Source organism: Panthera pardus, unplaced genomic scaffold (assembly GCF_024362965.1).
Source record: "Panthera pardus isolate Hobbes unplaced genomic scaffold, ASM2436296v1 HiC_scaffold_22, whole genome shotgun sequence".
Lineage (NCBI taxonomy): Eukaryota > Metazoa > Chordata > Mammalia > Carnivora > Felidae > Panthera > Panthera pardus.
Window position 1 is genome coordinate 78,640,011 of NW_026526788.1, and position 15,434 is coordinate 78,655,444.

General features: G+C 54.4%; 1 protein-coding gene across 1 annotated transcript in view; it reads left to right on the forward strand.

The window, feature by feature from the left end:
• The first annotated feature begins 355 nt into the window (after window positions 1-355).
• The window catches only part of GPR26 (G protein-coupled receptor 26), a 28,816-nt gene continuing 13,737 nt past the window's right edge, over window positions 356-15,434 (forward strand). Inside the window, exons 1-2 of the mRNA XM_019424697.2 lie at window positions 356-1,137; window positions 10,855-10,968. Coding sequence (XP_019280242.1) covers window positions 470-1,137; window positions 10,855-10,968 — 782 coding nt within the window. The 5' untranslated portion in view covers window positions 356-469. The remainder of the gene's footprint in view (window positions 1,138-10,854; window positions 10,969-15,434) is intronic.

Consider the following 15,434-nt stretch of genomic DNA (forward strand, 5'->3'; position numbering starts at 1 on the left):
GTGTGTGCGCATCAGCGGGGATTTCTGTGATAGAGGCAGCCAGGTTCCAGAGAGGGAGAGCAGAGGAGGGGGAAGAACGAGAGGGGAGGAGAAAATTGGGGGTGGGAGAGACAGACGGAGAGAACAGCAGTGGGAGAGAGGGAAGAGAAGCGCCGCCAGGAGAGAGGGGGAGAGGGCGGGAGGGAGAGAGCCGGCGGAGGGGAGAGAAGAAAGGGAGAGCGAGCAGGGAGAGCGCAGGACGCGAGAGCCCGGGGAGCCGGCGGGGCGCGCGCGGAGAGGGATGGGGTGAGGGCCGGGGGGCGCCTGCCGGCCAGCTCGGGGCGCGGGCGCGGAGGGGGGGGGAGGGCATGGGGGCGGGGGCCGGGGGGGGCGCGGGGCGGGGGCGGCGCCGCGGGGCCGAGCGGCGGCGGGGGCGCCATGGCGGCGCCGGGTTGCGGGCCCTGAGCGCCGCGGCGGCGGGGCGCGCACCATGAACTCGTGGGACGCGGGCCTGGCGGGGCTGCTGGTGGGCACGATGGGCGTCTCGCTGCTGGCCAACGCGCTGGTGCTGCTCTGCCTCCTGCACAGCGCCGACATCCGGCGCCAGGCGCCCGCGCTCTTCACCCTGAACCTCACGTGCGGCAACCTGCTGTGCACCGTGCTCAACATGCCGCTCACGCTGGCCGGCGTCGTGGCGCAGCGGCAGCCGGCCGGCGACCGCCTGTGCCGCCTGGCCGCCTTCCTCGACACCTTCCTGGCCACCAACTCCATGCTCAGCATGGCCGCGCTCAGCATCGACCGCTGGGTGGCCGTGGTCTTCCCCCTGAGCTACCGCGCCAAGATGCGCCTCCGCGACGCCGCGCTCATGGTGGCCTACACGTGGCTGCACGCGCTCGCCTTCCCCGCCGCCGCGCTCGCCCTGTCCTGGCTCGGCTTCCACCAGCTGTACGCGTCGTGCACGCTGTGCAGCCGGCGGCCGGACGAGCGCCTGCGCTTCGCCGTCTTCACGGGCGCCTTCCACGCGCTCAGCTTCCTGCTGTCCTTCGTCGTGCTCTGCTGCACGTACCTCAAGGTGCTCAAGGTGGCTCGCTTCCACTGCAAGCGCATCGACGTGATCACCATGCAGACGCTCGTGCTGCTCGTGGACATCCACCCCAGGTGAGGGGGGGGGCGCGGGGAGGGCCCTGGGGAGGGCCGCGGGGGACTCGGTTCCGGGAGGGCTCGTGGCAGGAGGAAGGGGGGTCCCTGTGTTTCCCACCCCCCACGCCCCAGCGTGCGACCTCGGGCAGGCCCCCTTGCCACGGTGCCTCCCTTCTTTCTTCGAAAAACTGAGGTGGGGGGAGGGCCCAATGCTGCCAGTCTTGAGACAGGTGCCTAGAACGTCCACAAAGCAGGGCCACCAAAAGCAGGGGTGACACAGTGTGTGCAGTTTTTGAAGCATCGGGGTACAAAGCACAGAGTCAGCACTTCGTCGGGCTTCGGAGAGTCCTGCGTGTCTTTGTCGTTTTCACTTTAGAAAGCCTGCAGAGAGGGCAGTGATCTCTATTCACTGCTTGAATAGGTTCTAATCAGGCCCCGAGAGTGTGGCCTCGTCGCTTGAGGAGCCCCTCTAGAGCTCTTCCAGCAAGGAAGTGCTGCTCTTCTGGGTCTTTCCTCTCTCTGGGGTCGGGGGCGGCCGCTGTCTCCAGATCCCCTGTTGTGTGAGTCCTCAGGCTGCACCTTCCTCTGTGGGACCTTAAAGGAGCATCTGAGGGGCTCTAAGGGGACTGGAGGGGGGATCTTGCTCTTCCCGGACAGCACTGTCCCGTGTCTCCCAGACTTGGAGCCCGGAGGTCCCTGCAGAGGGAGAGCGTCACCCACGAGGCTCCTGGGACAAAACCTGTCCACACCGCCTCCACCGTCACCTGCCGCTGTCTCAGAAAGGCAGATCAGGGTGGGTGGCTCAGGTGCGGCTACGCCCTGGGAGCTCCTGCCATCCTTGGGAGCATCTCAGGGAGGGAAGGGGGAGACTCTCAGCCGAGGTGTCCTGAGCTCACCTTGGTTTTTATTATGAGAGTAGGAAACCAAGGAAGGAAACGGCTGGTGGTGTCTCTGATTTCTCTGCTGTTTTAGATCCCATCGCCCCAGGGAAGGACGGGCGCCCCCTCTGTCGCCCGGGTCCTAAGTAAGGGGGCTGTGGCTTCCAGATGGTGCAGAAAGTGAGGTAGACAGAGAGCTCCTAAGGGGGAGGGTTGCTGGGGGCAGTGAGGGAGCTCCGTCCTCAGGGTGTGAATGCCCCTCCCCATCCAAGGGGAAGCAGGCTCGTGACTGAGAGGGGTCAGACTGGAGGTGTCAGTTTGAGCGAGGGTTCCTTCAGTGTGAGTTGTTTCTGCCCGTTGAGCCATAGAAAGAAAAGTCCTTAAACTTCACTGTGCCCGCACATACACAGGCATGCGTGTATGTATTCGTTGCTTCCCCCCCCCCCCACCCCCCAGAATGGCCCTTCCGCATTACATGCTGGGCCGAAGCTTCTAGCCACAGAATCTTCCTTATGGAATCATTCACAGTATGTACATGTGAATGACCAATAGCACAGACACCAGGGCATATGAACCCATGTGTGCAAATGTGTGAGCTTCACTTGCCCAATCGCATGTGGTCATGTGTAAACCGTGTGTCGAGCAGACAGGGCACCACATGTGCCCATGTCCCAGGGGACATACATGCACACTGACCTGGGCTGACTCACTGCCTGTGTCTATTCATGGTTCAGTGTCGCTTAAGGAAATATTCTGCAGCCATAATTGCAGAGCTGTTCCCGTTCCGACCTCCTGGGGTGTGAGGACCTTGCTTTGGAAGGTGCATCTCTAGGGGACGCCTGGGTGACTCAGTCGGTGAAGCGTCTGACTCTTGATTTGGGCTCAGGTCATGATCTCAGGGTCTGTGGGATCGAGCCCTGTGTCGGGCTCTGCATGGAGCCTGCTTGGGATTCTCTCCCTCTCTCTCTGCCCTTCCCCATGTCTCTAAATAAATAAAGAAATAAATAAATCTTAATAAATAAAACTTAATTAAAAAAAACAACAACAGGTGCATCCTTAAGACTTGACCAGGGCTGTTTTAGATGCTGTAGGCAATGTTGTTGAATACTATAGATTCCCATAGCAGGGTCCCTAACCATGAGTCTAAGTAGAGGAGGGTTTGAGTCAGGAGAGGAATCTGTCCTTATTCAGACCAGTACAAATCCCATCCCTCCTGTCCCTCCATGTTCCAGAACAGGAGGGGCTGTGGCTCCTTTTTAGCCCATGTAGGATATAGGGCCATCTCCACTCTCGCAAACATTGCAGATCTGTCACTGACTCCAGGCTGCTGCTCTGCTCGCCTCCAGTCCCCTATGCTCTCTCTGATCCCCTCGAGGGGAACCTTGAACTCTTCTAAGCTCCAGGATGCTTTCAGAAGCTCCTACTTCCGATGCCATGGGGCCTGCAGGGCCTGCGTTAATCTGTACTGGGGAAAAGAAGGGCTTCTGGGACAGGAATTGCCTTTGGCCAGTTCAGACAGGCCCCACTGGCTGAGGGCTGGCAAGAGGTTACGGCAGAGTGGGCAGATATGATGGCAGTGTCCCTTCAATGAACCCAATCTGCCTTCTGTCCCCAGGTCCCCAGAGCAAGAGGGTAGGTAATGGGCCACAGAGGAGGGCAACAGCCTCCTGACAGCTGATCCACAGCCTTCTTTCTTGGCATCTCCAAACTCTTCCTCGCCACAAATGAGAAACTGTGCAGCTAGCGTGGTCTGATGGAGAAGGCTGCATCTAGAACCTCCAGGTCCTAGGCGCAAAGCCTCCAGAAATGTCAGCCAAGCCTCCTGGGCTGGTTTCGTGCTGACAGCCAGGACACCTGGGGATCAGCAGAACCCGGGTTTCCTTATCTGGACGGCCAGGGCGGCAGGTGGAGGCTCCACTCGGTGGAGGTTTTACTTAACAGCCACCACACTAATGGCCTCCTGGGACTTAATTAGAAGGGACCCATTTTCAATTCCCTGAGGCCCGGGTGACATTTGTCAGGAAGCTCCCCAGTGGTGCCTGTTCTTCCCACAGAGTGTTTAACGTAGCAGCAAGTGGCGGTCTGGACTCCTTTGTTTCGATACCGTCAAAAGGTCGGGGACCCTCTGTCTTAAATTAAATCTGTCCCAAGAGACATTTCCCACTCCTGTCTTTCTACCGTGGTGTCTCAAGTTGTGACATTCATAAAGCAATTAGGAATTCCTAATATTTATTACCTACCTGGTCCTCTGATTGCTCAGACTGTGTGGTTCTGTTCTCCCAGACCATAGCTCTGGACTAGTTGTAGCCGGTCCTGTCCCCCGTGCTGCCAGAGACTTGGGCTGTCCTCTGACGTGGGACATAGGTAGGGGCTGGGGCACCGAGGCTGGATCCCTGCATCTCCCAATGCAGCTGAGGGCTGCCACTTGGCTGGCACAGGTCAGTGATTTCACAGAGCAGAATGTTGGTGAAGCATACTTATCCTCGTGGTCAGGGTCGGCCAACGGTCGGTTAAGTGCCAACCCTGGAGGGCGTTGGAGTTGTGGCATAGACTTGCGAGGGCCTGTAGAGATGACCCCCACTGTGCCCTTGATTTTATAGGTGAGGAAATTGGGAGACCCAGGGAAGGAAGGTAGGGCACTTCCTAATTGAACAGATCTAGAACGTGGCTCAAGTCCAAACTTGTGCCCAGTTCTGCCCCTGAGATTTATGGGTGGGACAAAAGTGCCCATAGAGGCTCACAAACCATCTATATAAATATTTAGAAGTTCTAAATTAAGCTTACAAACTGTTAAATGAAATATGTTCTATCCTCCTACCTTGACAAGTGTATATTTATAACACTTTGCAAGCCTGGGTTCAAATTTAGAATTCTCGAGCTCCTTGGAGTTCAGCCTCGTACATGGCGGGGAGAGCTGGACGGGGTCCGAGCACACAGCCCCTGCCTCTCCTCCCCACCCCTACCCAGTACCGCAGGGAGCCTCCGCTCCTCAGGCCCCGAGCCGGGCACGCATCTGGCATCGTCCGCCCTTGTGAGGATGAATGGGCCCGGGGAGGAATGCCGGCACACATTCTGGACGCAGGATCAGGGCATCTGGGCAGGGAGTTCTGTGTTCCAGGTACGTGGGGTCCAGGTTCCAGGTACTTGGTCTAGAATGGATGCTGTGGGCTCTGGGTGGGCACATGAAGTCTTCATTTCATGAGAGGGGCGTCGTCCCTTCAATGTCCAGGACCCAGGACAGGGCCCCTCCGTGTGAGGTCTGAGGACACGACTTTTCGCACTAGTGTGCTGACCCCAGCCTCAAGGTCTGCTGCACCGTGGCTCAGCCTGTCCCCTTGCCTTTTGTTTTATTCTAAAAGCCCAGAAAACAAATCTGGACCACCCCGGGAGTACTCGGAGCGTGTGCTCAGGACCGACTCCAGTCATCCGGGGGCCACCGAAGGCCCAGACCATCGTGCTGGGCACGGAGGTGTCTGGGACTGGAAGATTTCGGCCGTGACTTCCTCATTTACTCACTTTTCAGACATTACCTGGCTTCTCCATTCCCTTTGCCGTTTATTGAAGCCTCCTGGGAAGCAGCTCTCCGGCTCCACATGTCACAATGCTGGAGAGCCCATCTCTCTGTCACAAGGAAGCCCTGTGTCCTGTCGCGGCCCTCAGGAACCCCCACACTGATGTACATGCTCGGACTCTGGGTGAATGCTCCTGGCCAGGGGAATCTGGGGCCCCTCAGAATCTGGAGATTCTGCCCACGAGTCTGAGGACTCCAGCCACTACCCCCGTGCCCAGGAATATCCGGAGAAGGCGTTAGTGTGGCGAGACACAGCTTGCTTCTTGCTCTGTGATCCGGTGGGGGTGCAGTGGGATCTGGGGGAGACGCCCCAGGTCTTAGAGTCAGGAGCGCTGGAATGAGTCCCCATTATTTCTGTCCCAAACTCGCTGTGGGATCCTGGGCAGGGCATAAACCCTTCTGGCCCTCAGTGTCCTCATCTGCAAATAAATAAAACAATAGCTCACAGGGCTATGAGAGTTCAGGGAACTCAGGTTTGCAAAGCTATGGTGGGGAAAAAAATGAGAGCGAGAGCGGAATGATTTTATGATGTTGTTCTGGGCGAGCTGCTCTCCTACTGCGCTTAACAGGAATGATAAGCAAGAGGGTTGCCCTGCTGCCCTGCCCTCCTTCTCCTGCCATCCCCCGTCCTTCCCCAGAAATCGGGGGAGCTCCGAGCAGGGAGGATGGGTCCGTCCCCTTGCAGGGGCTCAGGGAAGCAGCCGTGTGGTTCCTGGCCAGGAGCGCCAGACTGGGCGTCAGCAACCAGGTTCTAGTTCTGTCGGCACCTCACTCTCTCATCAGGGTCAAGTCCCTGTCTTCTCTGAGCCTCACTTTCCCCATCCGTGAGCTGGGTTGGGTGGATGCGGGATTTTCCGTACCGCGCGTGACTGTGTGACCGTGGAGTCTAGCCAGTCTGTCTCAGAGCAGAGACATGACCCGGCCCGCGTGGATGCTCACCGGAAGCCAACATCTAGCACAGACACCTACAGCCCGCCAGGTGCTGATGGCCAGGTGCCATTAGGACAGCAGCCACCGGGTTCCTGGAGGCCACAGAGGGTCACCGAGGCAGCATAAGAGTCAGGATCAGCTCATAGCCCCTCTGGCAAGCTTCCGGGCGCACCTGTTTCTGTCTGTCTCTCCCTCAAACAGGGCAGAAAGAAAACTTTTGCAGTGGGAGGGAGCCCTGTGATTTTGGAGTTCAAGGTAGTACTAGAACATGGTAATTGTTCAGTAAACGTGTTGAATACATACTCATCATGGTTAGCCCTTACTGAGTGCTTACTCTGAGTCAGGCACCGCCCTGGATACTTTGTGGGTGTTCACCTCGAGAGGAGCCTGTGAGATGGGTACTGTTATAACCAGCATTTTAGAGATGAGGCAGCTGATGAACAGAGAGGCTGTGTGACTTGCCTACAGCCACACAGCAATGGAAGGGTGAAGCCTGGATCTGAACCCAGAAGTCTGGCCCGGGTGCCACATGCTTAGTACTTCACTATTAGTGATGGCCTTAACATCCATCGATGAGCCGTGCTTTGTCCTTTAATAGGCTCAAGACTTTTAAGGCTCCCTTAAAACAATCTGTTTTAGAGACAGGTTTCTAGCATCTCTTTTGAGGAAGTCACTTAAAAAAATAATGGAGACTCACTTTTCCTAAGAGGTGTGAGGAAATGTACACGTGTACGTACCTAACATATACTCACTGGGTGCTTTCTGGGTGTGAGATGTCGAGCTTTGAACTGGGCGCACCCACGGAAGTAACATGTCTGCAGAGTGCTTGCTGTTTAATTCTCCCTGCTGCCAAAGCTTTGCAGGAACATAAAAATTTTCCCCGTAGATTTTTACAGTGAACGGGAGTGACATTGATCATTCTAGCCTGTACAGTGTCCATTTTATTCCTCTGGGTCACTGCAATGCGTCCGTTTGTCCTTCTGAAGGCCTCCAAAGCTTTTGCCAACATCTGCTTTTAAGTGTTCCTCATGGGGTTAAGGCAGGATTATCTGGTGCCGCAGGGAGAGAGGGGAGACCGTCGGGGTCCTCAGCCCTGCAGCAGCGACCTCGTTTCCTCCGGGGGAGTACTGGAGGAAGCTCCTCACTCCTCCAGAGCTTGGTAGCTGGTGAGTCATTTCTGTCCCTGATCAATGGTGGCTCTGCTTACAGCTATTATGAGATTCCCCTTGGATAAATGAGGAACCAGGTTCAGAGAGATTGAGTGACTTCCCCAAGGCCACACAGCAGTGAGGGCGGAGCTGGGACTAGGACATCCAACCCACAGCTCTTTCATTCACTGGGGTTATTCCAAAGCATCTGCGAAATGGACAGCATCGTCAGGGCCAAGGATTGGAGGAGGGCCCAGCCCCGGTGCCACCCTCATTTATATGAACTTGGCGCTCGTTTTTTAGGGGATGCCCAGAATGCTCTGCTTCTCTCGTGGGGTGAGTATACCATGATGGCTCAGGACATCCGGCTCAGGTCTCAAATCTCCAACGGTTTTCGAGTCAATTACGTGAACGTTTGGAGGGCAATACCTTAATATTGAAACAAACAGGCCTGTGTTATGGAGACTGGGCCAAACACATTGTGCCCTAGGGCGACCCTTGTCCCGGTTTGCCGAGTACTGACCGGGCTTTCCTAGGATGCAGGGCTTTGGGTGTTAGAATCAGGACATCCCAGACAGATCAAGATGAGTCGGTTACCTCACTGCACCCAGGCCTCCTGGGTAGGGACCTACGCTTTCTCTCCACACCCACCCATATCACGCACATGTCACAGGAGCCAGAGGACATTGGTAGCAGAATCTGCAGAGACCCACGTAAAAATGGAAAGCGAGGCGATTAAGACTGACTGTTGCTCTGTGGCCTCAGGCAAAGTCCCCCCAGTCTTCCTGCCCCATGAGCTGTATTCTTCAGATTTTTCTGGATGAGATGATGTCCTGGGGCCTCCCTAGGGGTATGTGATGACCCTAACTACTTGGGAGGTGACACTCAAGGCTCCAGAGCCAGATGGCCTGAGCTCAGATCCTGCCATCCCCTAGGACGACCGACTGTCCTGGTTTGTCCTAGGTGGTGTTGGGGGGTGGGGGGTGGATTCCTCAGACTTGGCACTTTCCGTCTTAAAACTGGGACAGTCCAGGGGCACCCGGGTGGCTCAGTCGGTTGAGCATCTGACTCCGGATTTCGGCTCAGGTCATAATCCTGGGGTCATGGGATCGAGCCCCGTGTCGGGCTCTGTGCTGAGTGTGGAGCCTGCTTGGGATTCTCTCTCCCTCTGCCCCTCCCCCACACCCGTGCCCATGATTGCGCACTCTCTCTCTCTCTCTCTCCAATTAATCAATCAATCAATTTAAAAAACTGGGACAGTCCCGATTACCCAGGACAAGCTGGTCACCCTACCACCACTACTCACCAGCTGTGTGATGTTGAGCAAGTTACTTATCTTCTCTGTGCCTCATTTCCTTATCCGAAAAGAAGGCTACCATTGTACCAGTCCTCCGTTTCTAGAGACATTGTGAGCATCAAACACACTCAAGCACCTGAGCCTCCATCACAGTGTCTGCAAAGGGCACGAATTAAAGACGCAAGGAACGTGGGTTGTTACTAACGTTGGTTGTTAGAAATGAGTAATGTGACTTAACAGTAATCATTTTTCAGCCAGTGTGAAACCTGTACCTACCGAGCCAAACTCCAGTTCCCAGCTCCACATTCTGAGCCGAGGGGAAACAATCCTGCAAGAATTTCAAGGGCCTTCAATCCAGTCTAATGTGGAATTGCCCACCTGTGATCAGAAACAGGGCGAAGAAGGGTTTTGATTCCGTGTTAAAATGATAGTCCTGGCGGGGGGCAGGGGAGGGTGCCCCGGCGTTAATGCTGCTGGGAACTTGGCTCGTGCACCTTCTGTCCGCACCTTGCTTTCCTTGAACACACTTGGCCTCGTTGTGGAGCCAGGTCACTGCAGCACGGGCCTGGATCTGCTAGGTTATCTCCACTTCCTGGGCAACTCTGTCCACGGTCTTCCTCCTTGCTCATTTTCGGAGTGATGTGATTTATTTCAAAAAGAAACGGTAGGAACACATGCCCACGTGGAATGCCAGGGGATGGGGCGTGGGAAAGCCCGTGGCTGGCCTTGCCTTTCTGGCTCTCTGACGGTGGTAATGGACAGCTCGCTGTTGCTCATGAATTACCCCGTGGCTGCCGGAAAGGGGTTACGCAAACCACTTCTCTCAGCTGGCGTGAGATGTCAGTTCCCGAAAGGTCCTAGCACAAGTGGAATCAGGACCAGGGTGTGGTTGGAAGCATAGACAGCAGGCTCCTGATTCCATCCTCAACGCCGTGTCCCTCGTTGGGACAGTCTCTTGGCTTCACTGAAGGAATCAAGTGACTTCTCCTTCAGTGACCCCAGAACGTAGTGTCTGTGGCTCCAGGCAAGGCTGAGGCTCTTGATGGAAGACGCAGGGCTGAAGACATGGAGGAAAGGAAGCCCCATGCCACACTGCGTGCCCAGAGTCCAGCCCTCCCCGGGTCGAAAGGACCAGCTTTGAGAAACATGGACGAGGGTTCAAGTCACGTCTCCACTTACCAGCTGAGCAAATCGTTGGGCTTCTCTGAGTTCCTGCTCTTCCTTGTGAAACAGGGCAAGTAAAACACATCTGGAAGGATCTATGTTGGTAAAGACAAGAGTTAGAGATATTAATGGGGCGCCTGGGAGGCTCGGTCAGTTAAGCATCTGACTTCGGCTCAGGTCACGATCTCTCGGCTTGTGGGTTGGGGCCCCGCGTCGGGCTCTGTGCTGACAGCTCGGAGCCTGGAGCCTGCTTCGGGTTCTGTGTCTCCCTCTCTCTTTGCCCCTCCCCCAGTTGCTCTCCCTCCCTCTCTCTCTCTCTCTCAAAAATAAATAAACATTAAAACATTTAAAAAAAAGAATTAGGGATATAACTTAGAGAATACGGACTCCGGTGCTGGCATATTGCAGGTGATCGGTGACATTTCATGAGGAATAAGGATGAGTTTATTTGCACGTGGGCACTGTGCTAATTGCTTTCTGTGCTTTCTGCATTGAACGCCTTCACGCATCTGTGTGCTTTTTTGCATTCAAGTCTCAAAAGAGCCCTTGGTGGCATTCTATTCTATTACTACGCACATTTTACAGACGATGACCCTGAAGGCTTCGCAAGGTCACGCCCGTGTCCAGGGTCACGCGCCTGGGGCCAGGACTTGACCTCGGGTCTGTCTGGCTCCTGTCTGAGTCCCTGCACGCAGCGCCCGGCCTGTGTTCGCTAACGGCAAGCCCTCTCGCCCCCTCTCCGTGCAGTGTGCGGGAACGCTGTCTGGAGGAGCAGAAGAGGCGACGGCAGCGCGCCACCAAGAAGATCAGCACCTTCATAGGGACCTTCCTCGTGTGCTTTGCGCCCTACGTGATTACCAGGTGAGCCTGACCTGCGGGCCTCTCGCTTTGGAGGGCAAAGCAGGAGCCACGCGACCTGGAGCAGGCACACGCCTCTCTCGGACTCGCGTTTCCAGAGAGCGTGTTGGGGGCGACACACGGGACGGGTTTGGTGACAAGGAGGGCGCGCGCTTTGCCTCTTCAGCCTCCAGTTGGGGATGGTGACTCAGAACCGAAGGGGATGGTGAAAGAGTCTCCCCCTGATTGCCAGCTCATTCATCATCTAACCCTTTGGCCTCGGCTCCGGCCTCAAGAGGCAGGAAAGGAGAGGAGAGGACAGGGGAGGGGAGGGGAGGGGAGGGGAGAATGGAAGGAGGAAAACGCCCTGCCCCAGTTGGGTTCCCGCTGCCCACTGAGCACAGTGTGGCCCAGCCCCCAGGCATCCTCAGCCAGGACACCCTGGTCAACAGCAGGGGCCACATGCCGTCTGCTCTGCCACACCGGGGGTGTCCTGCTTCTGGTACGGGTGTTGTGAGCTGGTGACCTTCTCTCCCATTCACCGACCCCCCCACTGCTGCCGGGGCGCGACACGCTGGCCTCAGGGCTGTGTGTACCAAAAGCCAGCCTGCTCTAGCTGCAGAATTTCCTTCCCGTGGTCTGGCCAGGGGGAGGGAAAAAAAAAAGTATCACCCAATCAATTTTGCACACTGGAGGGGGGAAAAAAAAGCCCCATGACTCTGTATCCAAAATGGCTTAACTATTTGAGAAGTTGACAATAAAAAAAGGGATTTTGATGTTTGAGTAGGAAGCGGATGTTGAGCCTGGGAAGTAGGATCTGTGCAGGTGTGTATGTGGGTGTATGTGTGTGTGTGTGTGTGTGTGTGTGTGTGTGTGTGAAAGAGAGAGAGAGAGAGAGAGAGAGATTGTAAGAGAACACAGCCTAGCATCCCGGCATCCCCAGCTGGCAGGGACCTGGAAGGGACTCCCGGCTTCACTGGCTCCCAGAGTGGGCTTGCCCACAATAGCCAGGTCTCCCCATTTCTCCCGTCCATACTTCTACTGAGCTGATATCTGGTTCCCTGTGGTGCTGTCCTCTTTCTTTGGCCCAGGGAAGCATCTGTCCCCTCCTCTTAGGGGTCCTGCCGCCCCCCCCCCCCCCCCACCCTGACCACGGCAGCCCCCACCCTGTCTTCTCTTGGAGCGTCTTTCACTGTCTTTTCACAGATGCTTCCTCTGGGCGAAATCTCGCTTTGAACGAAGGACCTAGGACCGTCTGCAGGTCTCTGGATAGGTCTGATCTAGAAAGAGCAGAGCCATCAATTCTTCCTTCTAGAACCGTCCACTAGACCGCAAGACTACTGACATCTTGTGTGGAACTCCCTTTGTGGGGAGACCGCTCTGTGCATCGTAGGGTGTTAAGGGCACCGTGTCCCCTACTCACCCACTACTTCCCTCCTGCTCCCCAGTTTTAACAACTAGAAATGTCTTCAGACACGGCCCCGGGGATCAGCCTCCACCCTGGTGGAGAACCTTTGGTCTAGACACTCCACATCCAGCCAGGACGCCAGAGCTTGTGTAGATCAGGTTTTCCAGGGGACACGAAACCCAGGCTGTTACAGAGGTGAGAAGGTTTCTGTTGCTGTCCAAGGACGGGGCCACAGCACGGTTCCCAGCATGGGCTCTGGAACGTGCCCACTGGGTTCAAACCATAGCTCCACTCCTTCCTGCTGTGTGACCTTGGGCCAGTGATATCGCCTCTCTTTGCCTCCAGTCCCATCCAAGTGAGCAGTGCCTGCCTCTTAGGGTTGTTTTGAGGACTGATGGGATTTGAGCGTGGGCAGCACAGACCTGGCATGGTTGGTTGGCGCTCCCTCCCTCGTCCTTGGAGCCCCCACCCCCCCCCTCCGCCCACCCCTGGGCCGACCTGGGACTGGCTGGTGCGTGCAGTGAGGGGATCAAATCCGTTGTGGAGAGAGGCACCGGGAGGGGAGGGCAGGCAGGCGCCCCTCCTCTTAGATCCCACAGGAAAGGGGACCTGTGGGCTAATGACGGGAACTTGAACCCTCAGAGGAGAATAGGTAATGTGGCTCCAACTTTAAACTATTGGCTTTTTCTCTGGCTTAATCTCATTTCCCAACAAAATTTTCCTTTTTTCTGATTATAGCTCGGTTGCTCTAATGGTGCCCAGAAAATAACGTTTCAGTAAAATTGATGGTAGATTCGCAATGCAATATGCTCCCTCCAAATGGATTTGATGCATTTGGGATTTTTAAAAATATTCACAGAACCGTTCATCCTTGATGGGGATGAATGGCAACGTACTAAGGAGAAAAAGATATGCCGAGAAAACCTCACAAATACAAAATATGGCTCTGGTGAAGCTACCCTCAGCGTCACTACCACCATCTACCCAGCTGTTGCCTTTCTTTCTTTTTTGGGGAGGTGGCAAATTTTTAATTTTATTTGTTTGTTGAGTTATAAGTAACATACCGTGCTATATTAGTTTCACGTGTATAATGATTCAACAATTGTGTACATTACTCAGTACTCATCACGACAAGTGAACTCTTTTGTTTTTAATTTTTTTTAATGTTTTTATTTATTTTTGAGACAGACAGAGTGTGAGCAGGGGAGGGGCAGAGAGAGAGGGAGACACAGAATCCGAAGCAGGGTCCAGGCTCCGAGCTGTCGGCACAGAGCCCGACGCGGGGCTCAAACCCACAGACTGTGAGATCATGATCTGAGCTGAAGTCGGATGCTTCACCGACTGAGCCACCCAGGCGCCCCAGGACAAATGAACTCTTGATGCCCTTTATCTGTTTCATCCGTCCCCCCACCTGCCTTCCCTCTGGCCACCACCACTTTGTTCTCTGTACCTACGAGTCTGGTTTTTTTTGGTCTGTCTCTTTTTCCCTTGGTTTCTCCTTTTGTTTCTTAAATTCCACACATCAGTGAAATCATGTAGTACTTTTCTCTCACTGACTTATTTCACCTAGCACAATGCCCTCTAGATCCATCCACGTTGTTGCTAATGGCGAGATTTCATTCTGTTTTATGCTTCAGTGATATTCCATTGTACGTATATATCGCCTCTTTCTCCATTCGTCCATCGATGGACACTTGGGCTGCTCCCTTATCTTGACTGTTGAACCTATAATGCTGCTATGAACAGGTGTTCATATATCTTTTCCAATTAGTGGTCTCATTTTCTTTGGGTAAATACCCAGTGGTGAGATAACTTGATCAAATGGTACTTGTTACTTTTAATATTTTGAGGAACCTCCACAGCGGCTGCACCAGTTCAGTGCACGAGGGTTCCTTTTTCTCCACATCCTCACCAACACTTGCTGTTTCTGGTCATTTTGATTTTAGCCATTCCGACAGGTGTGGGGTGATTCCTCATTGTGGGTTTGATTTGCATTTCCCTGATGATGGGTGATGTTGAGCATTTTCTCACGTGTCTATTGGCCATCCGTGTATCTTCTTTGAAAAAGAAAATGTCAAGTCAGGTCCTCCGCTCGTCTTTTTATTAGGTTAATTGTTCTTTGTGTGTTGAGCTATAGAAGTTCTTTATATACTCTGAATGTTACCCCTTTTCAGATATGCCGTTTCCAGACATCTTCTCCCGTTCCCTAGTTGCCTTGTCATTTTGTCGATGGTTTCCTTTGCCGTGCAGAAGCTTTTTATTTTGGTGTGGCTCCAAGAGCTTAATTTTGCTTTTGTTTCCCTTGCCAGAGGAGACAGATCTAGAAAAGTGTTTCCGTGGCTGATGTCAGAGACATTACTGCCCGTGTTTTCTTTTAGAAGTTTTATGGTTTGAGGTCTGACATTTAGGTCTTTAATCCATTTTGAGTTTATTTTGGGGTATGGTGTAAGGAAGCGGTCCGGTTTCATTCTTTTGCACGTGGCTGCCCAACTTTCCCAGGACCGTTCGTTGCAGGCACTATCTTTCCCCCGCTGTCACTACCCTATCCGGCTCCTGTCTTAGCTTTCTTATAGGCACAAAGGAGCCATCCTAAGCAAACCTCATCCAATATGCAAACATACCCTCATTTCATTTTGACACACATTTTTTCTGGCACCTTCTCTGTGCGCAGCGTATAAAAGGCCCTGCAGAGGAGGCATGGGTTGGTGCGGTCCTGCAAGAGATGCCCTCTGAGGGGACATTGACCCTGTAGACATGGCCCTCATACCCAAACAGAACACCATGTCATGTCATCTGATAGGGACAGGGTCCAGTGGCTCTCCTGGAGGGAGCTTCCTGGACCAGGCTTGTGAAGTGGGCTCGGCTATGCAGGAGGGACAATCCAAGCAGAAGGGACAGCATGAGGCAGTTAGAGCCCTGTGTAGGGTCCACCGGTCACAGGTCCTTTTAGAGCACTTGAACGTGGCCTGTCTGAATTGAGATGTACCATAGGTGTAAATGCATATTGGGTTTCGTGGCTTGGCATGAGCATACATACGCTTTTTTGTACTGATTCCACAGTGAAATGGTGATATCTGGGATA